A 16,817-nucleotide genomic window follows, 5' to 3' on the forward strand; every position below is an offset into this window, starting at 1 on the left:
ATCGTATCGTATCGTGCGTGCGTGTGCGGATCTAATGCCGGTAAAAGCTTTGTTCCTCATCGGATGCATTGGTGGGCTTGCGCGGTTTTCGAAACGGAATGAAAACAATGAAAGTGTAGGTGAAGTGCATTCGCTGCGCGTGTTTATTCAATACCTGCTTCAGTTCAGTAGTGATGCATGCGAGCAGGCTGAAGTCGAAAGCGCGTGTTATACTACTGCACTGGTGGCCTAGTTGTGGAACCGCGGCATTGAGTTCGGTCCGATTAGCGGTCATTGGCATCTGGCTGGTACAAAGCTTAATTGTTTGAGATAAAATATTGAAAGTTTCGCGGGAGTGCAACTCTGTGTAAAAAGGGGAACAATAATTCACGGTCACAGTCGCTGTGAATGGATATTACAGTAAGGTGATGCCGGAGCGATAAGAAGAGCAAACATATTTTATCGATTTACACTTCCTAGAATAGTTGGAATAGTTTACCTTGATATTGAATATTATCACACAACTCATTGATTTTCCTATTTTATCTTTTGTTCCCTTCCAGACCATGAGCGATGCGGCAAACGACGACAGTTACTCGACGACTACGGAGGTACGTAACATGGAGGTCATAAGTTCCGATGCGGACGATCGAAGCGTCGCCATGGGAGGAACGTTACCGCTGAGGGGATCGTCCGCTACGCTGCCGGCGAATGTGTCCGGCAAGAAGCGTCGCTGCCTCAGCACCCTGGATGGGGTGATCAGCACCAAGAACCACCTGAAACTAGTCAGCAAGGAGTTGGACTGGGAGCGCAAGTTCCGGGATGATCAGCTTTCGAGGATTCTGAAAGCGTTGATCTATTTCGAGACGCGGCTCAAGAACGAGCACAAACTGATCAAGCAGCAGCTGCACGAGAAGGATGTCGTGATCAACCGGCAGAGCTGCACGATCAATCAGATGAAACGGAAGCTCGCGGAGGATGCCAGAGGGGAGTTTTCCGATGAAGATTTGCCGGAGGTGGCTCAGTTTTGTCCCAAGTGCCGCAAAAGCTACTACGGGATGGAATTCCGTTGCAGTGGAACGCAAACCGTGGAGTATCGGGATGACGGAGCGGAGAGTGTGAATACGGGTAAGAACTGAGATAAACTATTTTAACCCTCGAGTGATCGCGCTGTTGTATTTTGTATAACACGTTGAAAAAATCTCGCTTTTCGTGTTCAGCATTAACTTGTTGCTGACGGTGGTGGCCGCGACTGACGAAAGGTTAAGGATGCTCTTGAACATGGGCGTAGCCAAAGGGGGCCAGGGGACCTGATCTAACCTCACTTTGTTTGACAGTTTAGCGAGCTGTTTACAAGGCGTTTGAATTTGGATAGAGCGACGAAAAAATAAATTCACGTTATCCATCCCGAAATCATTGTGATATGTAAATATCGTTTATATTCTACTTTACTAGTACAACATCAATCGTCTAAATGCAGTTTTACTGTGATTCTATCGAAACACATTTTCGCCGGATCTCCGCCAGAGACTAAGTCCAGGTAAAGAGCTCGCTGAACTATCAGTTCACAACTTCGTGAAGTCGTCTTGCAGTATCCTATAATATTTCTTTTATTTCGACCCAACCAAGATAATATTAAAAAAGATTGAAAAAAAAATACCATTCTAATAATTTAGGACTATATTCATTATTATCAACTTTTTTCTCGAAACCACAAGAAATTTCGCCAAGTATTTCTTTAAGAACATCATTCCAATCTAATCATAGAATTTTTCCAAACATCAAGCTTGGTTGAATGGCTAAATCGGCTAAATCTAGTGTTTTTTATTTAAGGTATGCCGGAATCGGTTCCGGTAGGGAAAGAGAAGGACTTTTAGAACCACATGCTGCTATAGAGTGTAGGGGCTCAAAATTAACGAGTTTTCACTAGTATTCAAACAAACGTCATACTAAAGAGCAAAAGCCTGGAATTTCTGTATGAATTCCTTCAAGAACACCTTCAGAAATTTCTCCTGGTTTATCTCCAGGAACTTCTCAGGGATTCCTTCATAAAATTCCCCAAGGGACTTCTCCAGAAATTTCTCATTCGTGAATTCCTCTATGGCCGTCTTGCGGGGTTACGAAAGTGACTGTTTCTGGAATAGTCCCAAAAAATGCTCCATGGATTACTCCCACGCTACCTTTAGATTTTTTTTACAGATATTTACTTTTATAAGGATGCATCGACGAATTTCTGCAGGAATTTTCCCACAGCTTCCATCAATGATTTCATCAAGGATTCCTCCAGAAATTCTTCTAGGAACTCTTTCAGGAATTTCTTAAGAAACTTCTCCAGGGATACCTCCCAGAATCCCTCCAGGAGTTCCTCCCAGAGTTTTTCCAGGAGTTCCTCTAGGGATTCCTCCAGGAATTCCTCAAGGGATTTCACTAGGGATTCCTCCAAGCATTTCTCCAGCATTTTATCCAGGAATTTCTTTAGGGACTCCTGGGAATTCCTCCAAAAATTCCTCCAGGAACTACCCCACGAATTCCTTCAGAAATTCTTCCAGAAATTTCTCCTCAAATTTCTCCAGGAATTTATCCTTGAACTTCTCCTCTTGGGATACCCCAGTGATTGCGCCTGGGATTCCTTCACGAATTCCTCTAGGAATACCTTCAGGCATTCCTCAAGGAAATGCTCCATTGATTTCTTCAGGAATTCCTAGAGGCATTCCTCCAGGAATTTCTTCTGAGATTCTTCCAGGAGTCCCTCCAGGGAGTTCCCCACGGATTTCGCTTGGGATTCCAGGAATTGTTCCAAGGATTCCTCCAGGGATTGTTTCGCGGATTCCTCCAGGATTTCCTACAGAAATATCTCCAAGGATTCCCCCAGGAGTTCCTCCAAAAATTTCTATAGGAATTCCTACAGGAGTTTCTCAAGGAATTTTTCCAAAAATTTCTCCTGGGATTCCTCCTAGAATTCCTCTAGAGATTCCTCCAGGAAATCCTCCAGGTATTCTTTCAGAAATTCCTTCAGGGGTTCCTCCAAGAATTCCTCTAGCGGTTTCCCCAGGAATTCCTCCAGGGTCTTCACCAGGAATTCCTCCAGTGATTCTGCCAGGAGTTTGCCCAGAAATTCCTCCATGGATTCCTCTAGAAATTTCTTCAGGAATTCCTCCCAGAATACCTCCAGGTATATTTTCAGAAATTCCTCCAAGAATTCCTTCAGGAATTCTTTAAGGATTCCTCCAGGAATTCCTCCAGGTTTTCCTGCAGAAATATCTCCAGGAATTCTTTCAGAAACTCCTCCAGGAATTCAACCAGGAATTCCTCCAGGGATTTCTCCAGGAAATCCATCATGAATTCCTTCTGAAATTCCTTAAGCGGATCCTACAAGAATTCCACTTTGAATTTCTCCAGGAGTTTTTCCACGGTCTCCTCCAGGAATTTCTCCATGGATTCTGCCAGGAATTTGTTCAGTAGTTCCTCCAGGCTTTTCTTAAGGATTTTCTCTAGAGATTCCTCCAGGGTTGTTTCAGAAATTTCCCTAGGAACTCCGTCAAGAATTTCTCCAAGATTTCTTCAGAAATTTCTCCAGGGATTCCCAGAATTTCTTTAGGGATTCTTTGAGGAGTTCTTTCAGGGATTCCTCCACGAATTGTTCCAGGGATTGCTCCAGGAATTTTTTCAGGGAACCCTCCCAGAATTCCTCTAGGTATACCTTTAGAAATTCCCCAAGGATTTCCTTCAGGTGTTCCTCCAGGGATTTCTCAAGGAACTCCTCCAGGGATTGCTCCGAGAATTCTTCCAGGGATTGCTCCAAGAATTCCTCTAGTGATTCCTTCAGAAATTCCTCTCGGGATTCAAAAATACCCCAAGCAACCAAAAGTTCGGATTCCACTTGAAGAACGAACTCAGAAGTTTAAGTTTGGTTCAGTTCCGGTTTCGGTGAACTTAATTCTCCAAAAAGTTACTCAAGCATTATATATGAACTTGGAAGCACATGTAGGGAATGGAGGGGCAGTATGGACACCCTAAGGTTTTTGCCAACTTTACCTGCCAAGATGTCAAAAAAGTTAAGTTTTTTGATACATGTATTCTTTTAAAGTCTATTTAGCAGCTATTGCATAAGAGTGTTTACGAAAAAATATGATTTATCTTCTTCAAAAAATGTTTCGAAAAATGTTAGTTTTTTATGACCGTCTTCAAGCATACGGGGCAGAATGGACACCATGAGACTTTTACGAATTTCGTACATTATTTACACCTATATAGTTACTTCATTACAAAACAACTACTATGGATGAATAAAACGCCAAAGTAGTTCATTTTTGTTCAGTTAATTTAAATTCGGGCTGTTTTGGATAAAGCTTTGTTTTTGTCGGCATGTGCAGCTGTGCCTAGAACAACTATATTCCACTGTTGTCGTTTTTTGACCAATTTGTTTCACTCTATGTCTACTATAGTGAACTTTTAACCGAAAATATTCTGAAATCGAAGAATATGGTTGGTTTGTGATTTAGGTTATATTTTTCCCTTGCCACTTCTCTCAAAAAAAAAAAAAAAAAAGAGTGTCCATTCTTCCCCGGTAGGACAAGATATTTTCAAACTAGATTTTTGATATAAAAAAGAAGAAAATATATACATGTTAAGCATGTAAATGCAGCAAAACTTCTTGCATGTGTTCTAGAAATATCAAGTTTTAATCGACCTGCAGTTAATTACTCACTAAATCTTATTTTAGATGGCGTGAAAATTATAATTTCCATGCACAAAAAACGGAGGACGCAACTTTTTCGCGTAAAATCAAGTATAATTTTTATATCGAATGTTTCTTTCCTGAAACTACGTTTCAGATAAATGAGCTGTATTCTCCATTCATTAAAAGTTCAAAAGAGTTCGCATACTTGAAAATATTGAGGGTGTCCATACTGCCCCGCCTACCCCTACAAGCTTTTGACTTCTTTTTAAAACGACATTAAAGTCGAAAAGAGGTTCAAAAAGAACTTACGTTGAACGTAAGAGGAGAGTTCAATCAAATATTATCCGTATTGTGTGGCTCGAAGGCTGCCCCCGCAGCGGGCTACTGTTCTACCCAGGTTTCCGGCAGAGTTTTTTTTTCGGCTGCGGATAAAAGTCTTCCAGCTTTGCTGAATGTTTTCAACCCTGTCTCATTTGTCGCACCAGCGCGCCGGTAATCGACGCTATCGTAGTCACTGAAAACTTATAAACTTTTCGGAATTATTGGCACTGGTACTAGTCTATTGATTTGCACTCGTTTGAATTACGAACCAAAAAAACTGAAAATGTCAAACTGTGTAAGTTCACAAAAAGTTCCTCGTGCACTTCTTTCGAACCATCGGCTTCAAAAAGTTTTGTCTCGCAGCGTATTTTAAGTTCAGAGAAAACTCACACGCGAACCTGATTGAGCTCTACTAAATGATATCAGCACATTGAGTAAATCCTACAGTGCCTAACAACACATACATGGAGTAGTGGTTAGGCGCCGGCTTTCAACGAGCAGAACCCCAGTTCAATTCGCGGTCATAGCCCAATTTCGCGGATTTCGCGGCTTCCGCGAAATCGCAAATTTCCATTGTCATTGAATATTACCATCACTTTTCCAAGAATTTCTCCTAGGTTACCTGAAGATTATGTTGAATTATTTCATAAATTTCTAGAGGTATTCCTCCAGTGATTTGTATTGGAACTCTTTAAGATAGTTTAACATGGATGTATACAAGATCCTGGAAATTCTCCAAGAAGTCATCCAGGAATTCTATCACAATTGAGGGGCCCAGATGCAAAGGGGTGTAAGTGACCATTTTGTCGTTTTGAGCTGAGCATATGGAAAAATTCTCCAGATTTCAAGCTTTTAGGAACTTTTTTTTTAGATTTATTTTGCGATCATTAAAAAAATACAATAAATTGGAGAAAATTGGGTCAATTTTGAAACTCCATACATTTTGTATAGGATGAAAATTTGGTGAAAAACTTTAAACCTTATTTACTCGTTAGTGGGGTTTTGTCACTTACACCCCTTTGCTTCTAACCCCCTCAATTATCCCCAAGAAATCTTTTGGCAGTTCATCCAGGGATTTATTCAGAAATCCTTCCATGAATTCCTTTAAAAATGCCCCAAGAATCCTGAAACTCTTTATTTTTTTCCAATTGAAGGGTTTCAAGAAGTTATATATTGATCTCCGAAGGAAGTTCTTCCAGAACTTCCCAAGGAAGTTCTTCCAGAATTTCTCCAGGGATTCCTTTCAGGATTTTTTACAGGGATACTTCGAGGGTTCTCTCCAGTAATTGTATCAAGGCTTTTTCGAGAATACCTTCAAGAATTCATCTAAGAATCTTTCCAGGAATGCGTCAATTGACATTTCTATAGAATATGCTCTGAGATGAATATATGTAGTATATGAGTATATAAAACTGTCTTTAGGGAAATTCCAGCAAGGATGTACTCGGAGCAGTACAACTGTAATTCTTAGAGGAATTTTATGACTTCTTACTAGCTTTGTAGATATTAGCAAAAAAAATGTTAAGTTCCAGAAAAGAGATGAAAGGAGCTGGAGAGTTGCGAAGAAGAGCGTGGGGTGAGATGGACATTGAATTATATACAAATCCCACCCGAAAACCCGAAAAATATGGCATCTACGACAAAACCGGTAAAGTGAAGATAAACCATATTCTCCAGGATATTTTTTTACATTTGATTTCATTTTCTTCGGGTAACTTCTCACAAATTCCCTTAGAAAGACCTCCAGCGGTTCGTTCGTTTCTCTCCACGAATTTATCCAAGAATTCTTCTTTGAATTTCTTCCAATATTCCTTCCAAGCTATGTTAACGGGTTCTGTTTAGAATTCCTTATGGAATTTCTTTAGAAGTCCGATTACAGATTTCTCTCTGCACTCCTGCTAGAATTTCTCCACGATTGTTCGTGGCGTTTCTTAGGGGTTTCCTCCATTTAAATATCTTCAGGGATTCCTTCAAGGATCCTTTTAAAGAATAGTTATTCATTATTCAGTGTAAACTTCCAATTATCTGATGAGCATGTTGCACAAGTTACAGAAAATCTCACCATCATCAGGACTATAGCGCCAAAACTACTACTAAATTCTTTCCTGATTCTATAACTTGCATCACTTTGATTATTCATGAAAAGATTACAATCGATTGATTTCTGTCTGATTCCCATTCTTTCAGAGAATCTCTCGCTGAACAGTGTGGAGTACGCCTCGTCGAGCGAGGAGCAGGACTCGTCGCTGTACGTTCGTGCCAATTCGTTCAAGGATGCTCGACGCAGCCGCAAGTACACTAGCAAACGGTCCTACCAGGGCTACTCGCGCCCATCACGGAACAGCAGCTTCAAAAGCACCACCAGCAGTATGAACGGGGGCAGTAAGTTGCTTGGCCTGGGACTGGGACTGGGAAGCAGCGCCGCAGCAGCCGAAAACTATGAAAACATCGAACCAAATAAGAATGTGCCTAAAATTGTGATCTACGAAAACTACGAAAGCGATAAGGAGAACAAAGGGTTGGGAGGAGATGCGAATAATTACGACCTGGTTGAACCGTCCTACTCGAATAGGATGGAATCGATGCATGGGATTAAGAGTAGCTTGAAGACGAGTGGAGACGACGATGGGAGACTGCTAGACGACGATAATATCATTTACGAAGAGGATACCAGTGGAAAACCTGCAGGCAGGAATCAACAGAAGTACACTGAAGGAATGGAAATGAAGCAAACGATTGAAACTAATGATGACTGGTACGCAAGTGCCAGCGATATGGAAGACTCGGATTCGGCGCTGGGGAAACCGTATAGCAATGCTGCCGTGAATCCTGTGTTGGAATGTGTGAATCAGGTAAGTTATAAATTAAATAACTAGATTGATGTAAATTTCGTTCAACTTTCATTTTAGATACTTCTTCAACAATCGATGGACGGATTTGGGGAGAACAAGGAGGCACTAAAAGAGAACGATGAAGACATGTACATCAAAGCGCAGGAACCACCGAAAGAACCTACTCAGGTTCGATCCAAGCGTGTGCATTTCTCCACGCAGAACAGTATGGTTCAAGTACCCCGGATTAGTCTGCAGACGACACCGGTACCTCGCAAGGAAGACAAAGCGTCGCCGACTTATGAAATTCAGAGCATTTACAGCAACGAGTACGAGCCCATCGGATCAGAGCAGAACTCCTATTCCAACTATTACGTAGACATGGAATCTAAGCTCGGTTCTGAAGATCGCGAACGGGAACTGGCAGCAGCCGAGAAACGGAAGATACCGCCGGCCTTGCCACCCAAACCAGCTAACCTGATGAAACTGCAGCAAATATCCAAACAACGAATGGTACAAATCAAGACAAAGCCAACTTCCGGCAATAGTGATATCGCTGAGTCCGAACCGGACTATTGCTCCATCAGTGAGATTCAGGAATCTGTCAAATGTGTTCAAATCGTAGCGGAGATTCATAAGGAGGCCTGCGAGGATGATTACTCGGTGGTTGATGAAGAAATCGAGGAAACTGAGAGCAAAAAGAGTACAGATCCGGAAGAATCTTTTGCGGACGTTCCTAAACTGCCGAACGTGGCCGAGATCGTGCCTCCAAAGAAGGAACCCACTGCGAAGTTTATAAGTCAAGATAACTACATTACGAAGTCTAACAATGGGACGCCGGTGAAGGTAAAGGGAACTCCCACTAAGAAGGATGGCGAATTTAGGGAACAGTTGTCGGAGATCTTGGCTGAGATCAATAAGCAGTCTCCAGCGATTCGGAATGCTTCGAAAAAGCATGTTCCGGTCAAGGATCTTGGTGGAGGGTTCAAGGGCACTAGTAACATTCCCACATTTGGCTACCCATCCAAGTTGAGATCCGTAGACAAGATGAGTTTCCTAAGCAAGATGAACTCCGGATCTTTGTCAAATCTCAATTTGAGTGTCAAGCTCAACGGATCACTGCCGAAACCGAGCCGACCGATGGCATTTAAATCTGGCCTACAGTCAAAGCCTTTGAGTACAAATCTGAATTCTTCCGGCAGCCTGAGTCAACTTATTCTAACAAGCCCCAACAAGACCGGATCATTCATACCGAACCTAAAATCTCCCGGAACACCAATCTCGCAAAACGGTTCGTCCCCCAAAACCTCACCTGTCAAAAAGTCACCCGCGCCTCCAGTCATCATCGCCGAGGACAGCAAACTACCGATTCAGGCAGAGTTCGACTGGTACAATCTGGACGCAGAATACGGCAAATCCAACCAACCGGACATCATCGTGGAAGCCGATTCTGGAAACGCATCCGAGACCCCCACGGACAAAACCCCGGACGAGTCCAACTCCGCTAACGGACACAGCTCCGAGGCCAGCGGAAGCAGCGACCTGGAGAACGTGGAGTACAACCTAGACGAAGCGTACAAATCGATGCCACCGATCGTTCAACCGCCGGATATCATCCAGAAGAACCCCGCGATAACACCCACAACTCCGCCGAAAAACGGAAAAATCCCCTACAACAGCCTGTCCTTCAAGGAGCTGATGACGCTAAACGAGACGCCCAAAATCGAGAAAATCAAACCATCGGCAGTGGACGCCACCAATGGGAACTACGAGCACTTCTTGGACGATTCCGGCCTGTGCTCGAAGCCGATCATCCTGCCGCGAAAGAAGCGGGTGTACTACTCTGGTCCGTTTGTGTAATCCCTGCGGGGCCCGGCTGCCGCCTTGTGTGAACGACCTTGAGACGGCTTGCTGGCAGAGTTGGTTGCATCGGTAATTTATTTTTTAGGAAATCCCCAGTGTCCGTTGTTGTTTACTTGTGTAGTAGCGCTATCTTTCAGTAGGTAGGTAGCTAGAGGTTATTGTACGAAATTTCGTTTGCTGAGCACGTAACTGTGGCTCGAATTTAGTTCAGTAGTTCAATGAATTTCCGTACGAGGCGGCGGTGACGGTGGTTGCTCCTAGCAGCTTCTTGGTTTCAATGCGGCGTCGATGGTTGGTTGGTTGTTGTTGCGCGTTGGCGAAAACCTGTGTGGAATTTCGATTACTCTTATATTGCTGGTTTGACCGGTGAGAGTGAAACTTTTGATTAAATTAATTCATGACGGTATGTGCGGATTGTGGGAAATTAATACGGCTGATGAAATGTCGGGGGTTTGATGTAGAATTACAGATATGATAACGGACTTAAAGACTGAAGAAATAGGAGGCATTGGACCGATCCAGTTTTAGTAGTAGGCTATGAAAAACCTAGCTACTCCGCCATGACAGTTGTTAAGGTCATTCCACTACAAGCCTTCAAACAGTTTACACATACTTACAATAAAGCTAATTTAAATTGTTCAAGATCCGTTTCATTCTTTCGCCCATCTGAAGAGAACCTCCTTTAGGTTATGGGCTCGTCTTTGAAAGAAGGTTCCGGCATCCCGCAGCTGACTGGACCAAACTATGAAAATTGGAAGTTCCGAGTCAAGCTTTACCTGGATGCGGCGGAAGTATCGACGGTGTTGAAGGCGGAAGCTCCAGCTGAACATGATGCGTCAAGAGCGAAGTGGGATCAGCTGGACAGGAAGGCGAAGTCGTTGCTGGTCGGATTCTTATCGGATGAATGCCTGGAAGTAGTCCGAGAGAAAGAAACCGCTTGGTTGATGTGGAAGGCCCTCGAAGAAACGTTTGCGAAGCGCTCCGTGACTAGTCAAACCCTTTTGAGGAAGCAGCTCGCAAGATTACGCATGAAGGAGGGATCATCCATGCGAAACCATTTCGTGGCGTTCGACGACCTTATCCGGCAATTGAAGTCTGCTGGTGCCAAGCTGGAGGAAAGTGACTTGGTGTCACAGCTGTTTCTGACCCTTCCGGATAGCTACGACCCCCTGGTGACAGCGCTCGAGAACCTGGATGAGAAGAACCTGACTCTGGAAACAGTGAAGCAGCGGCTGCTAGCTGAAGAGTCGAAGCGGGTCGATCGTCAAGATTGTGTTAGCGATGACAAAGGTGCGGCGTTCGTTGGAGGGAAGAAGCATGACAAGAAGAAGTTCACCCGGGAATTCCATGGTAAGTGTCACCGGTGCAAGAAATCGGGCCATATGAAGAAGGACTGTCCCTTGAAGAAAACCGATGGAAACGCTCATTCTGCGGTCGGGAATAGGAAGGCAGTTGCTTTTATGGGAAGAACCGAACATCCGAAGGCATCAAATGGAGGAAGAATCTCGTTCTGCGTAGACTCGGGCTGCAGTGACCACCTGGTTAACGAGTCAAGCCATCTGACGTGTTTGCGAAGCTTGAAGGAACCGTTCGTCGTTGAAGTCGCGAAAGAAGGTGTGTCCCTGATTGGCAAGTCAGTTGGAGAATTGATCGGGCTGTCCAACAAGAGTGTGGAGTTTCGCATGAAGAACGTTATTTTCATTCCGGAACTGCGAGAAAATTTACTTTCGGTGAAGAAGCTTTCTCAAGCCGGAATTGATGTCCTGTTCACCGGCCAAGGTGGTGTCGAGCGTGCGGAATTCAAGCTCAACGGTGAAATCATTGGCGTGGCTTACTTGAAAGGTAATTTGTATCAATTAGAACTGCAAGTTGGAAATACGGGACAAGCGAACATCAGCACGGTGGAGGCAAGCCGGCTGTGGCATCGGCGGCTAGGACATGCTAGTCAACAAGCGATGGAAAGTATTGCAAGTCACGAGATGGCGACGGGTTTCACGAAGAAGATAGACCGCATAGGCTTCTGTGATACGTGCGTAATGGGTAAGCAGTGCCGTGAGCCGTTTGATGGAGTTCGTGAAAGAGCCAGTCGTCCACTGGAACGAGTGCACTCGGACGTGTGCGGACCGATCGATCCACCAGCCTGGGATGGTTCAAGATTTTTCGTTTCCTTCATCGATGATTGGACGCATTTGGCGATGGTTTACCCTATCAAGCGGAAGAGTGAAGTCTTCGGCTGTTTCAAGGAGTATGAAGCAATGGTCACCACCCACTGGCAATCCAGGATCTGCAAGTTGACTGTCGACCAAGGCCGTGAGTATTTTTCCAATGAGCAGAAGCAGTACTACCGAAGAAGGGGAATCCAAGTTCAACCGACGGTGGCGTACTCTCCGCAACAAAACGGTGTCGCCGAACGTTTCAATCGAACCCTGGTCGAAAAGGTAAGGTCGATGTTAATTGATTCCAAGATGCCCAAGCGAATGTGGTCGGAGGCGGCTCTAACGGCCACATACATTCTGAATCGGAGTCCTACAACGGCAATCGATGGTAACGCAACTCCAGTGGAACTGTGGACGAAATCCAAACCGGACCTGAGCAAACTTCGAATATTCGGGTGCAAGGCCATGATGTGGATTCCAAACCAGCTGAGGAAGAAGTTAGATCCGAAAAGCCGTGAGACAGTCATGATTGGGTATGCGCCCAATGGATATCGCTTGTGGGACAACTCGTCGAGGAAGGTAATAATTGCAAGAGACGTGAAGTTCGATGAGGAAAGTTTTCCGTTCGCCGATGATGATGATGCAACCACAGTGCCTCTGGTGATTCCCACGTTCTACGAGCCAGAGGGGGAGCAACTGAATTCTCCAAGACCGGTTGCAGCTGAGGTTGAAGATCTGAACGTTGAAGGTGAAAACTCAGAATCCGAAGATGAATTCGAAGAATCAAGATCAGAATTTCAAAACCCTGGGGCGCTCCCTTCGCAAGAAAGACGTGAAGACTGTACAGAGTCAACCACGAGGCGCAGCGAACGGGAGCGCAGGCTCCCAGGTAAGCTATACGATTTTTTCACGGGATTCAGGGCATCCGCTGCTGCTGATAATTTTGTGTCTTCAGATCTGCCAACCAACTACAATGAGATCGAGCATCGTGACGACAAGGACGCCTGGCTGGAAGCGATCAACGACGAGTTGCAATCCATGGCGGACAACAAGGTGTGGAATTTCGTCCCGTGCCCAGCCGGAGTGAAGCTACTGCGATCCAAATGGGTGTTCTGCGTGAAAGAGGACGCGGATGGGAATGTCGTCCGGCATAAAGCGAGGCTGGTCGTTAAGGGATTCCTACAAAAGCCAGGAGTCGATTACCACGAGACGTACGCACCAGTGGCCAAACTGACGACAATCCGGGTTGTACTGGCGGTGGCATTGCGGAAAGGATATCTGGTTCACCAAATGGACGTCAAAACTGCTTTCTTGCACGGAGAACTGAAGGAAGACATTTTCATGGCGGTTCCAGATGGCGTTAAGGCAGCTCCAGGATTGGTGTGCCACCTTCGGAAGTCTTTGTACGGATTGAAACAGAGCCCGCGATGTTGGAACGAGAAGCTGAATGACGTCTTGTTGAAGCTTGGATTCAAACGATCACAACACGATTACTGCGTTTACACACGGATCAACGAGAGGGGGAGCGACGTGGTCTACGTGATCCTGTATGTCGATGACCTGCTGATAATCGGAGAACGTTTGAAAACAATCGAAGAATTGAAGAAGAAGCTATTCTATTACTTTCGGATGACCGATTGTGGAGAAGCGAAGCACTTCCTCGGAATGAAGATTACTTACGACAGCAAACAAGGACGAATGGAACTTTCTCAAGAAACCAGTATAAGAAAAATATTGAAGAAATTTTCCATGGATGATTGCAACCCTACCAGAACTCCAATGGAAAAGGGACTTCAATTAACTCAAGGTACGTCGGAACCTACTGAAGCACCGTATCGCGAATTACTGGGCAGTTTGATGTACGTGATGATGGCCACTCGTCCGGACATATGCTTTTCGGTGGGATATCTTGGACGTTACCAACAGCACCCGGATTCTTCGCACTGGACGGCATTGAAACGGGTGGTACGATACCTAAAGGGCACTATGCAGACATCTTTGAAGTTCATTCGTGACGAGAAAACGGATCCATTAGTTGGCTTTGCTGATGCCGACTGGGCGACGGACCAGCAGGACAGGAAATCGGTGAGTGGTTATGTATTTCAAGTTTTTGGGAACGTCATCTCCTGGTCAAGCAAAAAGCAACAAACGGTAGCCACGTCATCTAGTGAAGCGGAGTACGTGGCGCTCGGTGCTGGTGTAACAGAGGCGGTATGGTTGGCTGGACTACTGGACGATCTTGGAATTCCAAACGCATTACCGGTGACCATCTATGAGGACAATCGTGGGTGCATAGGAATGGCCAGGAACTTGGAGAGCAAGCGTGCAAAACACATAGATATAAAACACCATTTCATCCGGGACCACGTAGCAGCTGGAAACATCAACCTGGAACCAATCGGGACCGAGAATCAACTCGCAGACATTTTCACGAAGTCGCTGGATGTTGGGCGTTTTCAAAGACTGCGTCAAATCTTAGGACTCCAGGATCGAGAGGGGGTGAAGAAATAGGAGGCATTGGACCGATCCAGTTTTAGTAGTAGGCTATGAAAAACCTAGCTACTCCGCCATGACAGTTGTTAAGGTCATTCCACTACAAGCCTTCAAACAGTTTACACATACTTACAATAAAGCTAATTTAAATTGTTCAAGATCCGTTTCATTCTTTCGCCCATCTGAAGAGAACCTCCTTTAAAGACAAAGATGGATGTTGCAATCGGCTTGTAACAAAAGTTTTCAGCCATTCACTGCTTCATCACTGATTTTATGAAGCTTTTAATATAATTTGAATAAAAAGAACAGGTCATGTATGTTCCTTATTCCTTTTTATTGTTTCGGACCCATGATCTTAGTTGTGCAAAGGTGTATTTCAAAGCTTGGTGCCTTATAAGCTATTCACTACTGACATGTTTCTTTGCAGAACATCAACTTTTCATAACTAAGGCCTGAAATATGTAGGGTCAAATATTTTTCAAGGAAAGAACCCACGAAAGAACATCAGTTTGGCACTACTGAAAATTCGATCGAGTCAAACGAGATGTTTGAGAATTGGCTTGGCTTTTGGGACAAATATTTGACCCTGTGTAGTCCAGAGAGGCATTTGAACGTGTTCTGTCAAGTGTTCTGTTCATGTTCTGCTCAAAACCTGTGCTCACGTGAGCCGTGTTCAAGTTCAAACACTAGTAGATGTTTGAACGCAGTGCACTGTGTAGCCAATAGCAACAAATTGGCGAACTTCACTTTCATTCGGTCATCATCGCTAAGACGCGACTGTCGGTCTGGATCACTCGGAGATTTTCATAAGCTTTTCGCGTTCATTGTTGGACACGAAATATCTGCAGAACCTACGAACATGATAGCTAATGCGCTGTTCATGATTAGAAACGGTCAGGTTCCACCCACACCGGGGATTCCCGGACAGTTCATGGACATCAATTCCATCCCAATGGTAAAATCTTGGACCGGAAGTTTATCTTGCTAGTCCGGTCGCTTCCCATATGAGCCATGGTATGGTGTGGGGAGCAGCACGGTCTGTTTCTAACCCAATGTAATGAGTCGGTCATCGTAAACCTAACATCCAACTCAAAGACACTCGAAAGTAATGACCGCAATAAATTATCATCCATCGGAAAATTTGGTGAACTGATTGTAACCAATAAATTGCGGTGGGTGATAAGTTAAGTTAATGCTACATGTATATAGTAGTTATAGGAACATGATGATTCAATTAGGTACTCATCGTTCCAGCAGAGATCGGAAGAGACTGCGATATTAATGCAACGACAACTTCGTAATTTGGCAGACAAATTACATCTCTCATCTCTCTCTCTCTTCTTGGCGTAACGTCCTCGTTGGGACAAACCCTGCTTCTCAGCTTAGTGTTCTATGAGCACTTCCACAGTTATTAACTGAGAGCTTCCTCTGCCAATGACCATTTTGCATGCGTATTAGAGTGGGTCATCGTTGTATGGAGAAACTTTAAATTTGATTGTATCATCCCGGAACAAAGCTTTTTCAATCTATATTAGCGCCTAAAACAACTGTGCAAAATTTGGGAGCGATTGGTTGCGTCCCCGTATTCCGCATTGCGATTGAAATTTGTATGGAAGTTAGTATGGGAAAACGTACTTTTTTGCATTTTACTCATAAGTTGAATTCTTTTGTTCAATACCATGTAACTAATGACGTTAAAGTATAGCCTAGGATATGCCGAGAAACTTTGCCGAAGACCGCAAAGTGATCCGACGCTTGTGAAAAAAGTTATTCGCCTGGTAACTTAGGCCAAGAATTGTGATTTTATTATTGATGTTATTCCTTTACATGTTAAATGTTAAGCACCACCGGGCAATCTGTACGTTATAACTTTTTACACAAGTGTCGGACCACTTTGCGGTCTTCGGCAAAGTTTTTCGGCATATCCTAGGCTATACTTTACCGTCATTGGTTAGATTGTTTTAGAAGAAAAATTTCAATTTATGAGAAAAATGCAAAAAATCACGTTTTCCCATACAAAATTCCATACAAATTTCAATCGCAATGCGGAATACGGGGAAGCAACCAATCGCTCCCAAATTTTGCACAGTTACTTTGTACGCTAAAATGAATCGAAAAAGCTTTGTTCCAAAAAATCGACTTTGTTGACCCAGTCTAATGCGTATATCGTGTGGCAGGCACGAAGATACCCTATGCCCAAGGAAGTGAAGGAAATTTCCTTTACGAAAAGATCCTGGACCGACCGGGAATCGACCCCGTCACCCTCAGCATGGTCATGCTGAATACTCGTGCGTTTACCGCCTCGGCTATACGGGCCCCTAGACGAATTACATACTGGCTCCAGATCTGAGCTGTCAGTTTTGAACACCGTTGCGTGAGCCATCTAGTTACCTAGATTTTGTTCAAAAGTGTGAACGGGCACGCAAGAGCAATCAGGGCACATTTCAGGCACGCTCACCGCACATGAGCGTTCAAAATGCATCTCTGCGTGTA

At 44.3% G+C, this 16,817-nt stretch overlaps 1 protein-coding gene across 1 annotated transcript in view; it reads left to right on the forward strand.

Annotated features, from left to right (window-relative positions):
• LOC109427669 (uncharacterized) overlaps positions 1-10,160 on the forward strand; it is a 90,928-nt gene extending 80,768 nt beyond the window's left edge. Inside the window, exons 3-5 of the mRNA XM_062850045.1 lie at positions 543-1,107; positions 7,169-7,833; positions 7,891-10,160. Of these exons, the coding sequence (XP_062706029.1) occupies positions 543-1,107; positions 7,169-7,833; positions 7,891-9,672 (3,012 nt within the window). The 3' untranslated portion in view covers positions 9,673-10,160. The remainder of the gene's footprint in view (positions 1-542; positions 1,108-7,168; positions 7,834-7,890) is intronic.
• The last annotated feature ends 6,657 nt before the right edge of the window (positions 10,161-16,817 follow it).

Source organism: Aedes albopictus, chromosome 2 (assembly GCF_035046485.1).
Source record: "Aedes albopictus strain Foshan chromosome 2, AalbF5, whole genome shotgun sequence".
Lineage (NCBI taxonomy): Eukaryota > Metazoa > Arthropoda > Insecta > Diptera > Culicidae > Aedes > Aedes albopictus.